The sequence below is a fragment of the Thamnophis sirtalis genome, unplaced genomic scaffold (genome assembly GCF_051295495.1).
Source record: "Thamnophis sirtalis isolate CommonGarterSnake01/CBP01778 unplaced genomic scaffold, rThaSir2_p1.2 scaffold_3, whole genome shotgun sequence".
Taxonomy (NCBI): Eukaryota; Metazoa; Chordata; class Lepidosauria; order Squamata; family Natricidae; genus Thamnophis; species Thamnophis sirtalis.
In genome coordinates, this window is record NW_028261383.1 from 23073978 (window position 1) to 23091507 (window position 17530).

The window sequence follows — 17530 nt, forward strand, 5'->3', positions numbered from 1 at the left end:
TGTCCATCTGGGTTCAGTTCCAAGTGGGAAAAACACTGGAAACAGTGACACTGCTTGGAAAGATGGTTTAATGGTGGACAGGAGGACATGGTTTGAGGTCCTGGGCAAAATGATCACATAGGTGAGAGAGAGAGAGAGAAAGATTAATACCCTCTATTGCCTCCCACCCGCCTTAGAGCTTCCTGTTCCTATGTAAGAAATGTATTCTGATTGGTTGTCTTGATTTCCAGGCTTGGTTGAGCCTTGCTGAGTGATGCAATCTCCCCAGGTTCCATGTGATGAGTTCTGTTGCTAGATGGGTAGAGGGCTAATCCTAATCCTAATCCAGGATGCAGAAGGATAAACTGAATGTTGTCTTTCTCTAAGACACATTAAAATTAACATGAGGGAAATAGCACAATATATAAAACAACCCTCTGTACAATAAAAAGATAAATAGACATTGGGGGAGGGGGGAATTTCTTCTACCATATATAGGCAATCGTGGCATCTTTCTTAGGCTCCATTTTCTAGGCCTTCTGCATACGTTTCTTTGTGTGACCTTATGGGAGACTGCAGTACAAGCAATTTTACAGAATTTACACCTGGCATTTAGCAGATAATAAAATTTCCTCCTCCAAGAATGAAGCTTGGTGGTTGATGCTCTTGGATGCAGCCCTGGCCAGCAGGAGTGACGCTTTTTCCTTTGGAGTGTCTGGCCTGATGCTGCTGCCATGCCCTAAAATCCTGGGAGCCACAGAGTCATAAAGTTTTGCCATGTAGAGAGGTTTTGATCTCCACTGAGAATCACCCCTAAGAAAGCTGATTGTGTCATTCTGTAAAACCTTCATGAACTTTTGGGGCTTTGCACGTAGCTAATCTTCACAAGGTTAAGTAACATCACATTTCACTATTTTACTAGGCTCGGCTACTAAATCGGTTTATATATATTTATATATATATATATATATATATATATATATATATATATATATATATATATATATATATATATATATATATATATACATACATACATACATACATACATACATACATACATACATACATATACATATACATATACATATACATATACATATACATATACATATACATATACATATACATATATAATCCCCCCCTGAAAATAAGCCCCTCTGGACAACCCCACCTCCGACCAGGCAGAGTACCACTCACCAACCTAGCGATATCCCGAAGGCGCCAAACTGTGGGAGCTGGGGGGGGGCAGAAGAAAGGCACTCACATTGCTTGGCACCTTCGGGATACCGCAAGGTTGGGGAGTGACGTTCTGCCTGGCTGGAGGGGGGTGTTGCCGGGCGGCTGCTCCCTTGCGAGCGGGATCCCGAAGAGCCGTGCACAGCCTCAGGGGCGAAGCAGCCATGAGGTGACCATGCTCTTGAGCAGCCACCTGGCAAATCCCCTCTCCAGCCGGGCAGAGCTCCATGCACTCACCTAGGGGATACCCCGAATGTGCCAAGTCGTGGCAGCTGTGGGGTGGGCAGAGCGCTACATGGCTTGGCACCTTAGGGATACTCCCTAGGTCAGTGCATGGAGCTCTGCCCAGCTGGAGAGGGGGTTTGCCGGGTGGCTGCTCGTGAGCATGGTCATCTCATGGCTGCGTCGCCCCTGAGGCTGTGCTCGGCTCTTCGGGAGCCCACTCGCAAGGTAGCAGCCGCCCAGCAACCCCAAAAGAATAAGCCCTCCCCCTCTAATAAGCCCAGGCCCATAATTTGTGGGTCAGAAAAATATAAGACCCTGTCGTATTTTGGGGGTACTTTTCTCTTTTTTTCACCTCATCTCTAATCATTTTATAAAAAATTAAAGGTACACTTTTCTTTGCATCTTACAGATGAACAGGATGCCAATAAGAGCTCTCTGGACAACTGTAAATAACAAACAGTGTTGAAAATGGAAGAAAATCAAGCCAGAAATCAAAATATTTTCCATTCCCTGCAGAAAACCATGCAAATCTGCTCCTCCTCCAGCAGCTGTTTCAGAGAGAAAATGAGGAAAAAATGAGCAGATTATATGGAACTCAACGATACATAACATGAGAGGGGAAGGGAGATTGTTTATAATTCAGCAAAGGAGAGAATAAATATCTGGAAGTGCGTTGGGAGGAAAACATCAATCATAAAGTCATGTAGAACAGACAGACCTCTCCCTGAGAGGAAGAAGACGGCTTGAATAAAAGCACCACTAAACAAGTCATTGTCCATATTTTTGACCTCCTCAAGAATATCAGCTGTGCAAAAGCCCCATAGATTTGGGAAAAGCATAAATTGCAAATCACAACTGATTATGCGCTAGAGGAGTCAGAAAGGAGAAAATCCATACTAATTACCTAAACGTGGCAAAAACTATGGTCCCAAAAGCTCCCTTGTGGTTCATGGAAGCACCTCCACACAAGAGGAAAGCCACAAAAGTGCTCCCAATGTGGTAAATGCTTTAGTGAGCATGGCAACATTGTGCTACATCAGATAACTCACAGAAGAGAGAAAACATATGACTGTGCAGTTTGTGTGAAAGTTTCACTAGAAATTCCCAGGTCTTGAGACACTGAAGGATGTATACACACAAGAATAAAACCATTTAAACATCCTTTTTGTGGGAAACGTTTCAGTGAGAATTCCACCCTGGTGAAGCACCCGAGGACTACCACAAAAATGAAACCCTTTGAATGTCCTGATTGTGGGGAAAAATTTAGTCACAATTTCAGTCTGGTGATGCATCAGATGCATCTGGTGATGTAGATTGACTCCAGGGGGAAACTGTATGAGTGTCCAGATTGTGAGAAAAACTTCAGTATAAAATTCCATCTCAAGAGACACCAGAGAATCACACAGAAGAAAAACCCTTTGAATATCCTGATTATGGGAAAGTCACAATTCCAGCCTTGTGATACACCAGAAGACTGACATAGGAGAGAAATGCTTTGAATGTCCAGATTGTTGGAAAACTTTCAGTTATAAGTCCATCTTGGTGATACACCAGAGCAATCATAAATGAAAAAAACCCATTCAATGTCCTGACTCTGGGAGAAATTTCAATCGTAATTTCCACCTGGTAATACATCAGAGGATTCACTCCATGGAGAAACCTTATAAGTGTGTAGATTGTGGGAAAGGCTTCATTAGAAATTTCTACCTCCTGAGACACCAGAGGACTCACACAGGAGAAAAACCCTTTGAATGTCCTGATTGTGGGAAAAATTTCAGTCAGAATTCCCATCTGGTGATACACCAGAGGACTCACACAGGAGAGAAACCCTTTGAATGTCCTATCTGTGGAAAAAGCTTTAGTACTAATTCCCATGTGGTGACACACCAGAGGACTCACACAGGAGAGAAACCCTTTGAATGTCCGGATTGTGGGAAAAATTTTAGTCAGAGTTCTAGCCTGGTTAAACACCAGAGGACTCACACAGGAGAGAAACCCTTTGAATGTTCTGATTGTGGGAAACGGTGCAGTCAAAATTCTGACCTGGTTAAACACCAGAGGACTCACACAGGAGAGAAACCCTTTCAATGTCCTATCTGTGGGAAAAGCTTTAGTCGGAATTCCCACCTGGTGATACACCAGAGGACTCACACAGGAGAGAAATCCTTTGAGTGTCCTGACTGTGGAAAAAGGTTTAGTAATAATTCTATACTGGTGAAACACCAGAGAACTCACACAGGAGAGATACCTTTTTGCTGTCCTATTTGTGGGAAAAGCTTTAGTCGGAATTCCCACCTGGTGATGCACCAGAGGACTCACACAGGAGAGAAACCCTTTGAATGTCCTGATTGTGGGAAAAATTTTAGTCAGAGTTCCAGCCTGGTTAAACACCAGAGGACTCACACAGGAGAGAAACCCTTTGAATGTCCTATCTGTGGGAAAAGCTTTAGTGATAATTCCCCTCTGGTGAAACATCAGAGAACTCACACAGGAGAGAAACCCTTTGAATGTCCTATCTGTGGGAAAAGCTTTAGTCAGAATTACAATCTGGTCGCACACCAGAAAACTCACACAGGAGAGAAATCCTTTGAGTGTCCTGACTGTGGAAAAAGGTTTAGTAATAATTCCTATCTGGTGATACACCAGAGGACTCACACAGGAGAGAAACCCTTTGAATGTCCTATCTGTGGGAAAAGCTTTAGTACTAATTCCTATCTGGTGATACACCAGAGGACTCACACAGGAGAGAAGCCCTTTGAATGTTCTATCTGTGGGAAAAGCTTTAGTCAGAATTCCAGTCTGGTCGAACACCAGAAAACTCACACAGGAGAGAAATCCTTTGAGTGTCCTGACTGTGGAAAAAGGTTTAGAAATAATTCTGTACTGGTGACACACCAGAGGACTCACACAGGAGAGAAACCCTTTGAATGTCCTGATTGTGCGAAATGTTTTACTCGGTATTTCAGTCTGGTGATACACCAGAGGACTCACACAGGAGAGAAACCCTTTGAATGTCCTATCTGTGGGAAAAGCTTTAGTAATAATTCCCATCTGGTGACACACCAGAGGACTCACACAGGAGAGAAACCCTTTGAATGTCCTATCTGTGGGATAAGCTTTAGTCGGAATTCCCACCTGGTGACACACCAGAGGACTCACACAGGAGAGAAACCCTTTGAATGTTCTGATTGTGGGAAAAATTTTAGTCAGAGTTCCAGCCTGGTTAAACACCAGAGGACTCATACAGGAGAGAAACCCTTTGAATGCCATATGTGTGGGAAAGCTTTCAGTCAGAATATCACTTTGGTGACTCATCAGAGGATTCACACAGGAGAGAAACCCTTTGAGTGTCCTATCTGTGGGAAAAGCTTTAGTGAAAATTCCCATCTGGTGTTTCATCAGAGGACTCACACAGGAGAGAAACCCTTTGAATGTCCTGATTGTGGGAAAGATTTTAGTCGGAGTTCCAGCCTTGTGAGACACCAGAAGACTCACACAGGAGAGAAACCCTTTGAATGTTCTGATTGTGGGAAACGGTACAGTCAAAATTCCGACCTGGTGAGACACCAGAGGACTCACAAAGGAGAGAAACCCTTTGAATGTTCTGATTGTGAGAAAAGTTTCAGTACTAATTCCTATCTGGTGACACACCAGAGGACTCACACAGGAGAGAACCCCTTTGAATGTCCTATTTGTGGGAAAAGTTTTAGTCAGAATTCCAATCTGGTGAAACACCAGAGGACTCATACAGAAGAGAAACCTGTTGAATGTCCTGATTGAGGGAAAGGTTTCAGTCAGAATTCCCACCTAGTGATACACCAGAGGACTCACACCGCGGAGAAATATTTGAAATGTCCAGTCTGTGGACATTATTTCAAGCATAAATCATCCCTTATTGCGCACAAGGTAATCCATATGAGGAAAGGTACAAGAGTTTAGAGACATCTCCCATTAAAAGTGTAGGTCAGAAATTGATTGTTTGAATCAATTGAAAAAAGTGGAAACAATATCGGTCCATTAAGGAAGGAAGGCTAGAGGCAATAGATAACAGGATAAAATCAATTACATATGTTTGACAGGATTAGGACGAATGAAGTGATAATTGAGACCCACCATGAGCCTTTGTGAAACAAGTAAAAATAATCAAATAATAAAAGCACACAAAGGTAATTTCAAAATTACAAAATACTGTAAACTGTATAAAAATCCTTGCACTCATCAAGGTGACAAATTTGTTGTAACAGCCTTGGTGTTGGAGAGGTGAGAAAGAAATGATATGGTGGAAAATATTTCATTTTTAAAAAACCATTGTGCTGCTCTTTAAATAGCTTTTGAGAATGAAAGAAATGGGTATTGGCAGCATTGCTGTGAATGTGGGGGTAAGATAATGTACACATGGGAGATGTTTCTATTTCTTTCATTCCTCTCAGGGCTTCTTTTAAGGCTGCTTGGAAAGATGGTTTAATGGTGGACAGGACCACATGATTTGAGGCCCTGGGAAAAATGACACATGGGTGTGTGTGAGAGAGACAGATGTATATCCGCTCTTGGGCCACCTTAGAGCTTCCTGTTCCTGTGTAAGAAATGTATTCTGATTGGTTGTCTTGAGTCACAGGTTTGGTTGGGCTTTGCTGGGTGATACAATCTCCCCATGTGGTGAGTTCTGTTGCTAGATGGGTAGAGGGCTAATCCTATTATGTTCTGAGGGTGAAGATCTTTTGTGTTGTAGATAAGGTGGTCGAGTCTTTCTGGGGCTGTTAACAAAGGTGGGGGCTGCTTTCCAAGAGCATGTTTCTCCGTTTCTCATCCAGTGAGGTATAATATTCTACCTTTTTAATATTTTCTAGAAGATTTCATTATTCTGGGAAGGGGTCTGTTCTAACTTCTTACAATCCCTCCTTTTTGCCACAATATGAAGGGGGGGAACACATGTTATTGGCAAAAGATTAAACATTGATCATATCAGAAAGACTTGATGGGTGCTTTTAATTGTTCTGATGCAAAGGGGGAGGCACTCATAGAGGCAGCAGAAGATTATTCCTTCAGTTGCTCTCAAAAGGAGAGCTTTCAACCACGAAGGTGTAGCAGCCAGGACAAAAGTTCTGGAAATAAATTTATAGTATCCAATTTTTTAATGCCAATTATTTTCAGAGGTCAGATATCACTTTCTGTGAGCTTCCAATCAGGTTTCAATCAAGCAAAAGTCCTAAATTCTTCACAGCCACGGTTTTTCTTTAAATAACTAAAGGCTGCCCATTTCCAAGGGTTGGTTACTGCTCTTACTTTAGTTTATTTAGGATTTGTGAGTCCAAATTGAGGTTAGCTGGTGTGCAATCCAGGCTATTTAGTATTTTTAAAATTACACACAATGAGCCCTGGGACTCCTACTCATGAGACCATCAGTGCAACATATCCTGCTTTGCTGGACAACTGGGCAGCATCGTTTGTGAGTCACAATCAGGGCTGGGTGTTTCGAGATCTCTTTTCTGCTATCTCTTCAAGTGAGGGAATTGCCTGAGGGGGATGCCTCCTCCCCCATGGGATTAGCAGGGAGATATGACTGCTTGAACCTTAATGCCAAAGAGCAAAAACTAACCTAGGAGGAGCTATGTGTTCAGGTAGATGAAGAGTATAACAGTGTAATTCCGAATGGTGTGTTCTTGTGTATGCAGCTACTTCTAAAATACAGGCAATACAGGCACGCTGGACAAATTTTCCTCTAACCAGACAGAAATCTAAGGGGTTCAGAACTTACTGTGTCAGCCACTCCCAAATACAAGCTCCCAGAGTCCATTTAAGTGAATACAACATAAATGAGACAAGAAAGAAAACTTTATAATCAATTTCCACCCACTCCCATAGACTTTCCCGTTGTCTTCTGGGGATTGAAAAGAGTCTTTTAGTCTTTACTTGTCCATCTCAGGGTCCTTTCTTTCATGTCTGCTGGGTGGCAATAGGCTTGGCTTGATGGTAAGAATGGTCAGTCAGGCTTGGGAAGGTCTGCTCCACTCTGGTTGCTGTGATGACTTTCGGGTGAATGACTGGATCCAAATCCAATTCCTGGCTCAAATGGATGGAAGGTCTCCTCTGGAGGCAGCATCTGGATTTGTGTGCTCTGCTTCCACAGGTTGCAGAGTCATCTGTGCAGAGCTGAAGGACGTGAGAACAGGATCCCCCCCCCCTTTTGCTGGTATTCCTACCAGGAAAGGCATTGTTGAAGGATAAGAGATGGGGAGGTAGAGTTGGGGGTAGATAGATATTTTGCAGGCAAGGTTTGAAGAAAAAAATAACACATCAGTACCGCAGTTATTAAACAGATAAAGCAGTTTCAACAATATGGGGAACCAACAGATGAGGGAGAAAAAATGGATTCATATGCTTCAAATCAAATTCCCCAACGTTCCTATTTATATATTTCCCTTTTAAGTATCTTTATTTAGTCAAATTGGTTTTTCTTGCTTCATTCCTGAGCAGAGTCCATTTCTCACACACCTTGGGGCACGTGCGTATTCTTCATTCCTGTCTGGACAGGTAATTTGTCCCAAACCCAGGCCTCCATCAGTCTCCCTTGAGGAGATTTCAGTGGGATCCTAGATTCTGAGCTTCCCATTTCCTGGTCTGCTCTTCCCATTGTCCGTGACAAGACTCCAAGGCTCCACTCTTTTCTTTTACTTGGGTCCCTTGCAATCGCAGAATACACCACCCCTAACAGGTGAATGTACCTTCTAACCTGTGGCCAGCCCTCAGTTTTTCAGGCAAATGGCCTGGGAGAATTCTGTCTGCAAAATTACTCAGAGTATGGGTACCTCCTTCCCAGAATAGGGATCTGCTCAGTGATGCTCAGCCAGTCACCCAAGAGTGATCCTCTCATTTGCCTTTTAACCCCTTCCCACGCACTCTCTCCCTTTTCCCTACAGAAGGTCCTGTCCTTTGGCAAATCCCCCCTGCTCTCCGGACTCTGTTGGTCTTTCTGCGGTTAGGAAATGCACAGAGGGAGCAAGATCCAGAGAAGGGATTTTTTCTCAAGCGCATTCACACACACACAGACACATACTTTCTTTCATCTCCTGGGCTTTTAAATTTAAGAGTTACTCACCTTTCCAAGCAGCCTTTGAACTCAACATTCAAAACCCCTTTAAAACCTTTGTTCCAAATGACCAAGGTCTGGGAAAAATCCACCCACAGACTCAATGGGTCTGTGCCAGCATGGGAAGCTTACCCAGGCCAGGTCCATCAGTCAGGTTAGTTTGGAGACCCATCTGGGCTGCCAGAGTATTGGAAGAAATGTCCATCTGGGTTCAGTTCCAAGTGGCAAAAACACTGGAAACAGGGACACTGCTTGGAAAGATGGTTTAATGGTGGAGAGGAGGACATGGTTTGAGGTCCTGGGCAAAATGAGCACATAGGTGAGAGAGAGAGAGAGAAAGATTAATACCCTCTATTGCCCCCCCCCCCCGCCTTAGAGCTTCCTGTTCCTATGTAAGAAATGTATTCTGATTGGTTGTCTTGATTTCCAGGCTTGGTTGAGCCTTGCTGAGTGATGCAATCTCCCCAGGTTCCATGTGATGAGTTCTGTTGCTAGATGGGTAGAGGGCTAATCCTAATTCTAATCCAGGATGCAGAAGGATAAACTGAATGTTGTCTTTCTCTAAGACACATTAAAATTAAAATGAGGGAAATAGCAGAATATATAAAACAACCCTCTGTACAATAAAAAGATAAACAGACATTGGGGGAGGGGGGAATTTCTTCTACCATATATAGGCAATCGTGGCATCTTTCTTAGGCTCCATTTTCTAGGCCTTCTGCATATGTTTCTTTGTGTGACCTTATGGGAGACTGCAGTGCAAGCAAATTTACAGAATTTACACCTGGCATTTAGCAGATAATAAAATTTCCTCCTCCAAGAATGAAGCTTGGTGGTTGATGCTCTTGGATGCAGCCCTGGCCAGCAGGAGTGACGCTTTTTCCTTTGGAGTGTCTGGCCTGATGCTGCTGCCATGCCCTAAAATCCTGGGAGCCACAGAGTCATAAAGTTTTGCCATGTAGAGAGGTTTTGATCTCCACTGAGAATCACCCCTAAGAAAGCTGATTGTGTCATTCTGTAAAACCTTCATGAACTTTTAGGGCTCAGCACATAGCTAATCTTCACAAGTAACATCACATTTCACTATTTCACTAGGCTCGGCTACTAAATCGGTTGCTAGAAATCAAAAACGACTTGATAGCATTTAATCAGAGGAAACTTGTTACAAACGCCTTAAGTGGAAACTGGAGAAAGATATTTTTTTTCTGCCTCCTATCTGGAGATGGTGCTCAAATAGGCAACACCTGTGCCTACAAAAGCGAATAATACCTGGGGTTGAGTTTAACGGAGTTAAAACCATCGAGTACTGTGTTGCTAGAAAGGTTGGAAAGCGACGGGAAGAGTAGAAGAAAGAAACTTTTGAAAAAAGCACCGTTGGGAACAGCTGAACTTCCTCTTCCAGATCACTCATGGGAGGAGATTGGTGTGCAGAGCGGCTTTTGTGCTCTTTCCAGGGTCGAAGCAGCAGCTGGAAGGTGAGTTGAGGGCGGGTGGGAGGAGAGTCCTGGAAGCGGAGAAGCAACTGGGCTGAAGCATCTCAGCTGCTGCTGCTGCAGGTTCCTTCCCTCCCCGAATTTAAGCCCACTGGTGCTGCACGCTGTGAAACTGGTGGCTGCAATTTTCCTTCTGATGGGAAGATTGGAAAAGTCTCTTCCAAGTGAAAGTGGATTCTTTGGGAATGGCTTCCCTCCAGAGGTTGTGGGTGCCCCCATCACTGGAGGGTTTGTGACAGAGCTGGGAGGGACCTTGCAGGTCTTCTATTCTGACGCCCTGATCAAGCAGGAGACCCAACATCATTTCAGACAAATGGCTGTCCTGTCTCTGATTAAAAGCCACCAGGGATGGAGCCCCCACAACCTCTGAAGGGAAACCCTTCCACTGCTTCACTGTTCTTAGTGTCAGGAAATCTCCCCTTAGTTCTAAGTTGCTTCTCTTCTTGATTAGTTTCCATCCAGTTCCTTGTCCTGCCTTCAGGGACTTTGGAGAATAGGTTGACGCCCCTCCCTCTTTTGTGACAACTCCTCAAGTATTGGAAGATGGCTATCATGTCTCCCTTAGTCCTTCCTTTCACTAAACTAGACATACCCAATTCCTGCAACCTCTTAATTTTATTTTAGCCTCCAGGCCCCTAATCCCCTCTTTTGTTCTTTTCTGCATTCTTTCCATAGTTTCAACATCTTTTTTATGATATGGTGACCAAACTGTCTGCAATTATCTAAGTGTGGTCTTACTCTTTATAAAGTGGTACTAGTACTTCACATGATCTTGATTCTATCTCTCTGTTAATGGTGCTTGTTACTGTATTGGCTTTTTTGGCCACTGCAATACACTTCTGGCTCATATCTAAATGATTGTCCACTAGGACTTCAAGGGTCCTCTCATAGTTACTGCTTGAGCCAGGTTCTGCCTATTATGTACCAGTCCCTTTTGTTTTTCTTGCATAAGTGTAAAACCTTCCTTTTCCATTCCCATTCAATCCTCTCATCTAAGGCATTTACAAAGATATTTAATATCTTTGTAAAAGAAGATACTAAAGCAGAACATTGGAATACCCACTGCTTACTTCCCTCCGTATAGTTATAGTCTCATTAAGGAATACACTTTGAATGTGGTTTGTCAGCCAGTTATGAATTTATCTGTGTGGAAGGATGGACCTAACCCACATTTTTCAAATTTACCAAGAAGTAGGTTATGATCTACTTTGTTAACTGCCTTACTGAAATCCAATGATACTATGTGTATATGATTGATCTGCTAATTTAGTCACTCTGTATAATAATGAAATAACATTTGTTTGGAATTATCTGATCTTTATGCAACCATGCTGGTTTCTTCTTCAATATCTTGTTTTCCCTTTTTAGTGATATTGTGTTGGGCTGGGCTTATATGATCATACTAGTCGGTTGGATACCCGTGCTTCGTTACAGAACTGGAAGAGCAATAGGTAGCATTCTTTACCATCACCCTCCATTATCCTGTAGCTGTAAAAGGCAGCAGCACACAGTCTTCTTGAGAGGAACTTTGGTGTTTGGTTCACACTGAGGTATATTGATGTAATAGCCATCTTCTCCATGGCAGAACATCAGAAGGTACTGGGGAGCTTCAAAGGGATGGTGCATCTCTCTGATTCCTAACAACCAGTTTTCCCTCCTTCACCTCTCTGACTCCAAAAGACATCATTTGGAAGCATCTGTTCTACTTCCAGAATGCAGAAAGAAAGTGCTTTGCCATTGGATGCTGGTGGGTGAGAATGCTGTGCTGTGTAAGGGTTCACGGTATGGCTGAAGGGGAGGGAGGTGCACCACCACTGTAGTACATCCCGGGACTCTCATTCTGCCATTCCAAAGCACAGCACGGCTACCTGCGAACGGCAACAAACCAACATGACTTGTGGCTTGGCTGGGACTGTTGTGAGCATGCGTGGGTGGTAGGTGGAGTCATGGGAAGCTTTAAAAAGTGGGAGGGAGCACTGGGTTTCAGCCTTGACTTCATCTCACTATATCTTATCACTAGGAGTTTGTCGGATTGTGCTGGAGTGTAGAAGATAAAACAATACACAATGAGAATTGTGTAGTTTATTGTTTATTTCTGCTTCACCGAACAGGAACCTGACATAGAGCATGGCACCAGGCACAGGGGAATTGGGGTCCGAGATCAACAACCTTGTCCCTGGTGTAATCAAACTGAGGTTCATCTTTAAACCAGATAAATAACTTATTAGACAAAGGCATTGATCTCATTTGTGACGGATTAACATAGGCGTTATTAGATGTATACTTGTCAGGCCTGCAGTTACATTCCTTTTAGGATTTTTGGCCTGCCACACACACTATTATTTTTCTATGCAGTTTCATTAGTGTAGTAATTGGGAGGGGGAATAGAAAGGAGTAGAATTGTGGAATGTGTTGTTCTCATTCCTTTCCAGAAATCAAGGTCATATTTGGTCTCCGTACCTCTGCATTTGACCGGAACTAGATGGGTGGAAATGTCAGTGTGGCTGAAGAAGATTGGACATGTGATGGATTTATGGGTGTGGGGATAAGATCATGAACTTTCAACTGGGTGGAATCCCAGGAAGCTTTTACATTTGGGATTCCGCAGTTTGTGCTAACATGTCTGTCTTATTAAATTGGAACTTTAAGGGTAGCTCTCTGTGAGAGATTTGAGGTGTGTTTTGAAACTCAAACAGTATTTGCTGTGTGAGCAAGAAGGAGAAAGGAAAGAGCCTGGCTATTGGTTAGTTCAACAGTTCTGTAGTAAGGCTGCTTCCTGCTGTGAAAGTAAAACTGAAACTGAATCTCCTCTGCTCTGCTTGTGTTTTGCATTTGGAACAGATTTCTTTTCTGATTAGAAGGGGGAGTAGAACTCGTTAGCATGAGAGTGTGTTAATAATAATATAGGGAATACTAATGCTCTGATGGTGATTTTGAAAAATCCTTTCTTAGATAGCATCTAGAAACCAAGAGGAACATCCATGGCAAATTTGAATTTTGTAGGCTTTAAGGTTCTGGACATTTTGTGATAATGCGTGAGTGGTTTTTTGTTTTTATATATAGAGACTTTCCAGTATTTTCCACACTCCTTGCATTGTTTTCTCCTTTAGGATTTTTATCAATGAAATTTTGCTTAGGCTCTGAATTTCTTAAAATCAGCTCTTCTAAAGTTTAAGGCACTTGTTGGATTATATTCTATTGCTTGTGTTTGCATTATATTGAATTCCGGTAAGACAGGGTCATGGTATTGGACCTGGGTACTTGAGAGACCGCCTGCTGCCAATCACCTCCGCTAGACCGATTAGATCCCACAGATTGGGCCTCCTCCGAATTCCATCCGCCGGCCAGTGTTGACTGGCGACTACCCGGAGGAGAGCCTTCTCTGTGGCTGCTCTGACCCTTTGGAACGAACTCCCCATGGAGATTTGAACCCTCACCACCCCCCAGGCCTTCCGCAAAGCCATTAAAACCTGGCTGTTCCGACAGGCCTGGGGCTAAAGAGATGTTGCCCCTGTCTTGAATAATACGACTGTTGTGTGTTTTTAAATTATGTATTGTTATGTATCGTTTATTTTTATTTTTTTGTCTGTACCCCCCCTTCCCTGATTTGATTTGTTAGCCACCCTGAGTCCCCTTCGGGGGAAAAGGGCAGCATATAAATATAATAAATGAAATGAAATGAAATGACATGGTCACTCTCCCAAGGTTCTGACAACTTCAACTCTTGCTATCGCCTCTCTATTAGTAAGAATTAGGTCAAGTATTTCCTCTAGTTTCCCCCTCTACCTTTTAGATGACAAAGTTGTCAGTTAAGTTGGTTAGATGTCAGCTCCGGCCAGCTCAGACACCTGGAGCTGCCATTCTGGGGAGAAGACTTGGCCAGCTGCCAAGACTCACCATCCCATCTATACAAGCTGAAGAAACTCCTGCTAACAATCCCTGATTAATTGCCAGGTGGTTTCGCTCTGGGCCACAAGGTGATGGGTGTGCGCACGAGTGGGGTGCAGCTTATCTTAAATACCAATGTAGCTATAAAAGATGGTGGGAAGCACAGGGTGGCAGCTCTGACAATTTATTCATTGCCTTAGTGCTTTGTTGGTCAGTTCGTGCCAAAGGAAGAATACAAACTGCATTTACAAACCGTTACTGTGTTTGACTGGTTTCACTAACACTTCGATCTTCTACTTGCTGTAGGTTTTGTCTCCCAGTTGATATCAGGGTAGTGAAAGTCTCCCATTATATCTTGATGTTGTCCTCTTATATAATTTGTAATCCACATGTGCATTGAGTTTTTTTATTGCTACGTTTTGACAATGAGTTTCGTATTTCTTGTCCCATCCATGTATTAACCAGGTTCAATTGTGCTTAATCCATCTTTGATTGCACTCGTAGTCCTCACTTACCACTTCTTCCATGAACCTTCAAAGTTACTATGGCACAGTAGAAGCAGGCCTGCACCCAGTCCACAAAATTTGCGGTAATCCCAGCACTTGTTCAGTGACTGCACGTCAGCAGTGACTGTGGTTTTCACGGTGCAGGAAAAGAAGTTGCACCAATTTGGGTTCTGCCAATAGTTGCATATTTATGATGGCGGTGGCATCCCGCATTCGTTATCCCCATTTGTGACCTTCCCAGCTAGCTTCTGACAAGCAAAATCAGTGGATATATTGGCAGGAAATTGCAAGTCACAGTCATATGAAATTGCCTTTAATAACTCACAGTAATTACCTTAACACTTACAGAGGAACAGGTGTAAATTGGCACTGTCATGTGACATGATACTTAATGATTGAGCTTCTTAGTGATGCAAATATCAGTTCCAATTGCGGTAGGTTATGTGAGGACTATTTGAACACGGATGTCACCAGACGGGGTGTAGACAATATTTTCAGCCCTTATTTGCAGTTAGGACTTCCATGAGCAAAAGTGGAGTATACTTTTCTTTCTTTTTCAGCTCATCTCTAACCATTTTACAAAAAATTAAAGTTCCACTTTTCTTTGAATCTTACAGATGAACAGGATGGCGATAAGAGCACTCTGGACAACTGTAAATAACACTCAATGTTGAAAAGGGAAGAAAATCAAGCCAAAAATCAAAATATTTTCCATTTCCTGCAGAAAACCACACAAATCTGCTCCTCCTCCAGCAGCTATTTGAGAGAGAAAATCAAGAAAGAATAAGCAGATTATACAGAAGTCGATATATTATACGAGAAGGGAAGGGAGATTATTTATAATTCAGCAAAAGAGGGAAATATCTAGAAGTCTGTTTGGAGGAAAAGATCAATAGTGAAGCCACGTAGAACAGACAGTAATGCAGGCCTCTCCCTGTGAGTAAGAAGATGGCTTGAATAAAAGCACCACTAAACAAGGCATTGTCCATATTTTTGACCTCAAGAATATCAGCTGTGCAAAAGCTCCATAGATTTGCCTATTGTGGGAAAAGCACAGATTGCAAATCACAACTGATTATGCGCTAGAGGAGTCAAAAAGGAGAAAATCCATACTAATTACCTGGTTGTAGCAAAAACTGTGGTCACAAAAGCTCCCTTGTCATTCATGGAAGGACCTCTACAAAAGAGGGAAGCCACAAAAGTGCTCCCAATGTGGTAAATGCTTTAGTGAGCATGGCAACATGGTGCTGCATGAGATAACTCACAGGAGGGAGAAAACATATAACTGTGCAGATTGTGTGAAAGTTTCATTAGAAATTCCCAGGTCTTGAGACACTGAAGGACGCGCACACAGGAATAAAACCATTTGAACATCTTTCTGTGGGAAAGGTTTTCGTAAGAATTCTACCCTGGTGAAGCACCCAAGGACGCTCACAAAAGTGAAACGCTTTGAATGTCCTGATTGTCGGGAAAAAAATTTAGTCACAATTTCTGTCTGGTGATGCATCAGTAGATTGACTCCAGGAAGAAACTGTATGAGTGTCTAGATTGTGAAAAAAGCTTCAGTAGAAATTTCCATCTCGAGACACCAGAGAACTGACACAGAAGAAAAACCCCTTGAATGTCCTGATTATGGGAAAGTCACAATTCCAGCCTGGTTATTCACCAGAAGACTCAAAAAGAGATAAATACTTTCAATGTCCTGATTGTTGGAAAACTTTCAGTTATAATTCCATCTTGATGATACACCAAAGGAATCATAAATGAGAAAAAACCCATTCAATGTCCTGACTGTGGGAGAAGTTTCAGTTGTAATTTCCACTTGATAATATATCAGAGGATTCACTCCATGGAGAAACCTTATAAGTGTGTAGATTGTGGGAAAAGTTTTGATCGGAATTCCCACCTGGTGATACACCAGAGAACTCACACAGGAGAGAAACCCTTTGAATGTCCTGACTGTGGAAAAAGTTTCAGTCGGAATTCACACCTGGTGTCACACTACACTACTCACACAGGAGAGAAACCCTTTCAATGTCCTATCTGTGGGAAAAGCTTTAGTAATAATTCCTACCTGGTGAGACACCAGAGGACTCATACCGGAGAGAAACCCTTTGAATGTCCTCTATGTGGGAAAAGCTTTAGTGATTATTCCAGTCTAGTGATACACCAGAGGACTCACACAGGAGAGAAACCCTTTGAATGTCCTATCTGTGGGAAAAGCTTTAGTACTAATTCCTATCTGGTGAGTCACCAGAGGACTCACACCGGAGAGAAACCCTTTGAATGTCCTATCTGTGGGAAACGCTTTAGTACTAATTCCCATCTGGTGACACACCAGAGGACTCACACAGGAGAGAAACCCTTTGAATGTCCTGATTGTGGGAAAAGTTTCAGTCAGAATTACCACCTGGGGATACACCAGAGGACTCACTCAGGAGAGAAACCGTTTGAATGTTCAATTTGTGGTAAACGTTTTACTCGGAATTCCCATCTGGTGATACATCAGAGGACACACACAGGAGAGAAACCCTTTGAATGTTCTGATTGTGGGAAACGTTTCAGTCAGAATTACCTCCTGGGGATACACCAGAGGACTCACACAGGAGAGAAACCCTTTGAATGTTCTGATTGTGGGAAAAGTTTCAGTCAGAATTCCTGCCTGGTGATACACCAGAGGACTCACACAGGAGCAAAACCCTTTGAATGTTCTGATTGTGGGAAAAGTTTCAGTCGGAATTCCTCCCTGGTGGCACACCAGAAGATTCACACAGGAGCGAAACCCTTTCAATGTTCTGATTGTGGGAAAAGTTTCAGTGATTATTACAGACTGGTGAGACACCAGAGGACTCACACAGGAGAAAAACCCTTTGAATGTTCTGATTGTGGGAAAGGTTTCAGTCAGAATTCCTACCTGGTGGTACACCAGAGGACTCACACAGGAGAGAAACCCTTTGAATGTCCTATCTGTGGGAAAAGCTTTAGTCAGAATTCAAGTCTGGTGACACATCAGAGGACTCACACAGGAGAGAAACCCTTTGAATGTCCTGACTGTGGGAAAAGCTTTAGTAATAATTCCAGCCTGGTGAAACACCAGAAAACACACATAAACA

The 17530-nt window shown here is 42.9% G+C and overlaps 2 protein-coding genes across 2 annotated transcripts in view; both read left to right on the forward strand.

Moving 5' to 3' along the window:
• LOC106542831 (uncharacterized) overlaps window positions 1-17530 on the forward strand; it is a 184853-nt gene that overhangs the window by 159274 nt on the left and 8049 nt on the right. The window contains 1 exon segment of the mRNA XM_087708401.1: window positions 15035-17529. Within this exon segment, the coding sequence (XP_087564527.1) occupies window positions 16267-17529 (1263 nt within the window). The 5' untranslated portion in view covers window positions 15035-16266.
• LOC148047586 (uncharacterized) lies at window positions 1731-5916 on the forward strand. Its single transcript, XM_087708396.1, is given in 1 exon segment — window positions 1731-5916. A coding segment is annotated over 1 exon segment (2289 nt). The 5' UTR covers window positions 1731-3093; the 3' UTR covers window positions 5383-5916.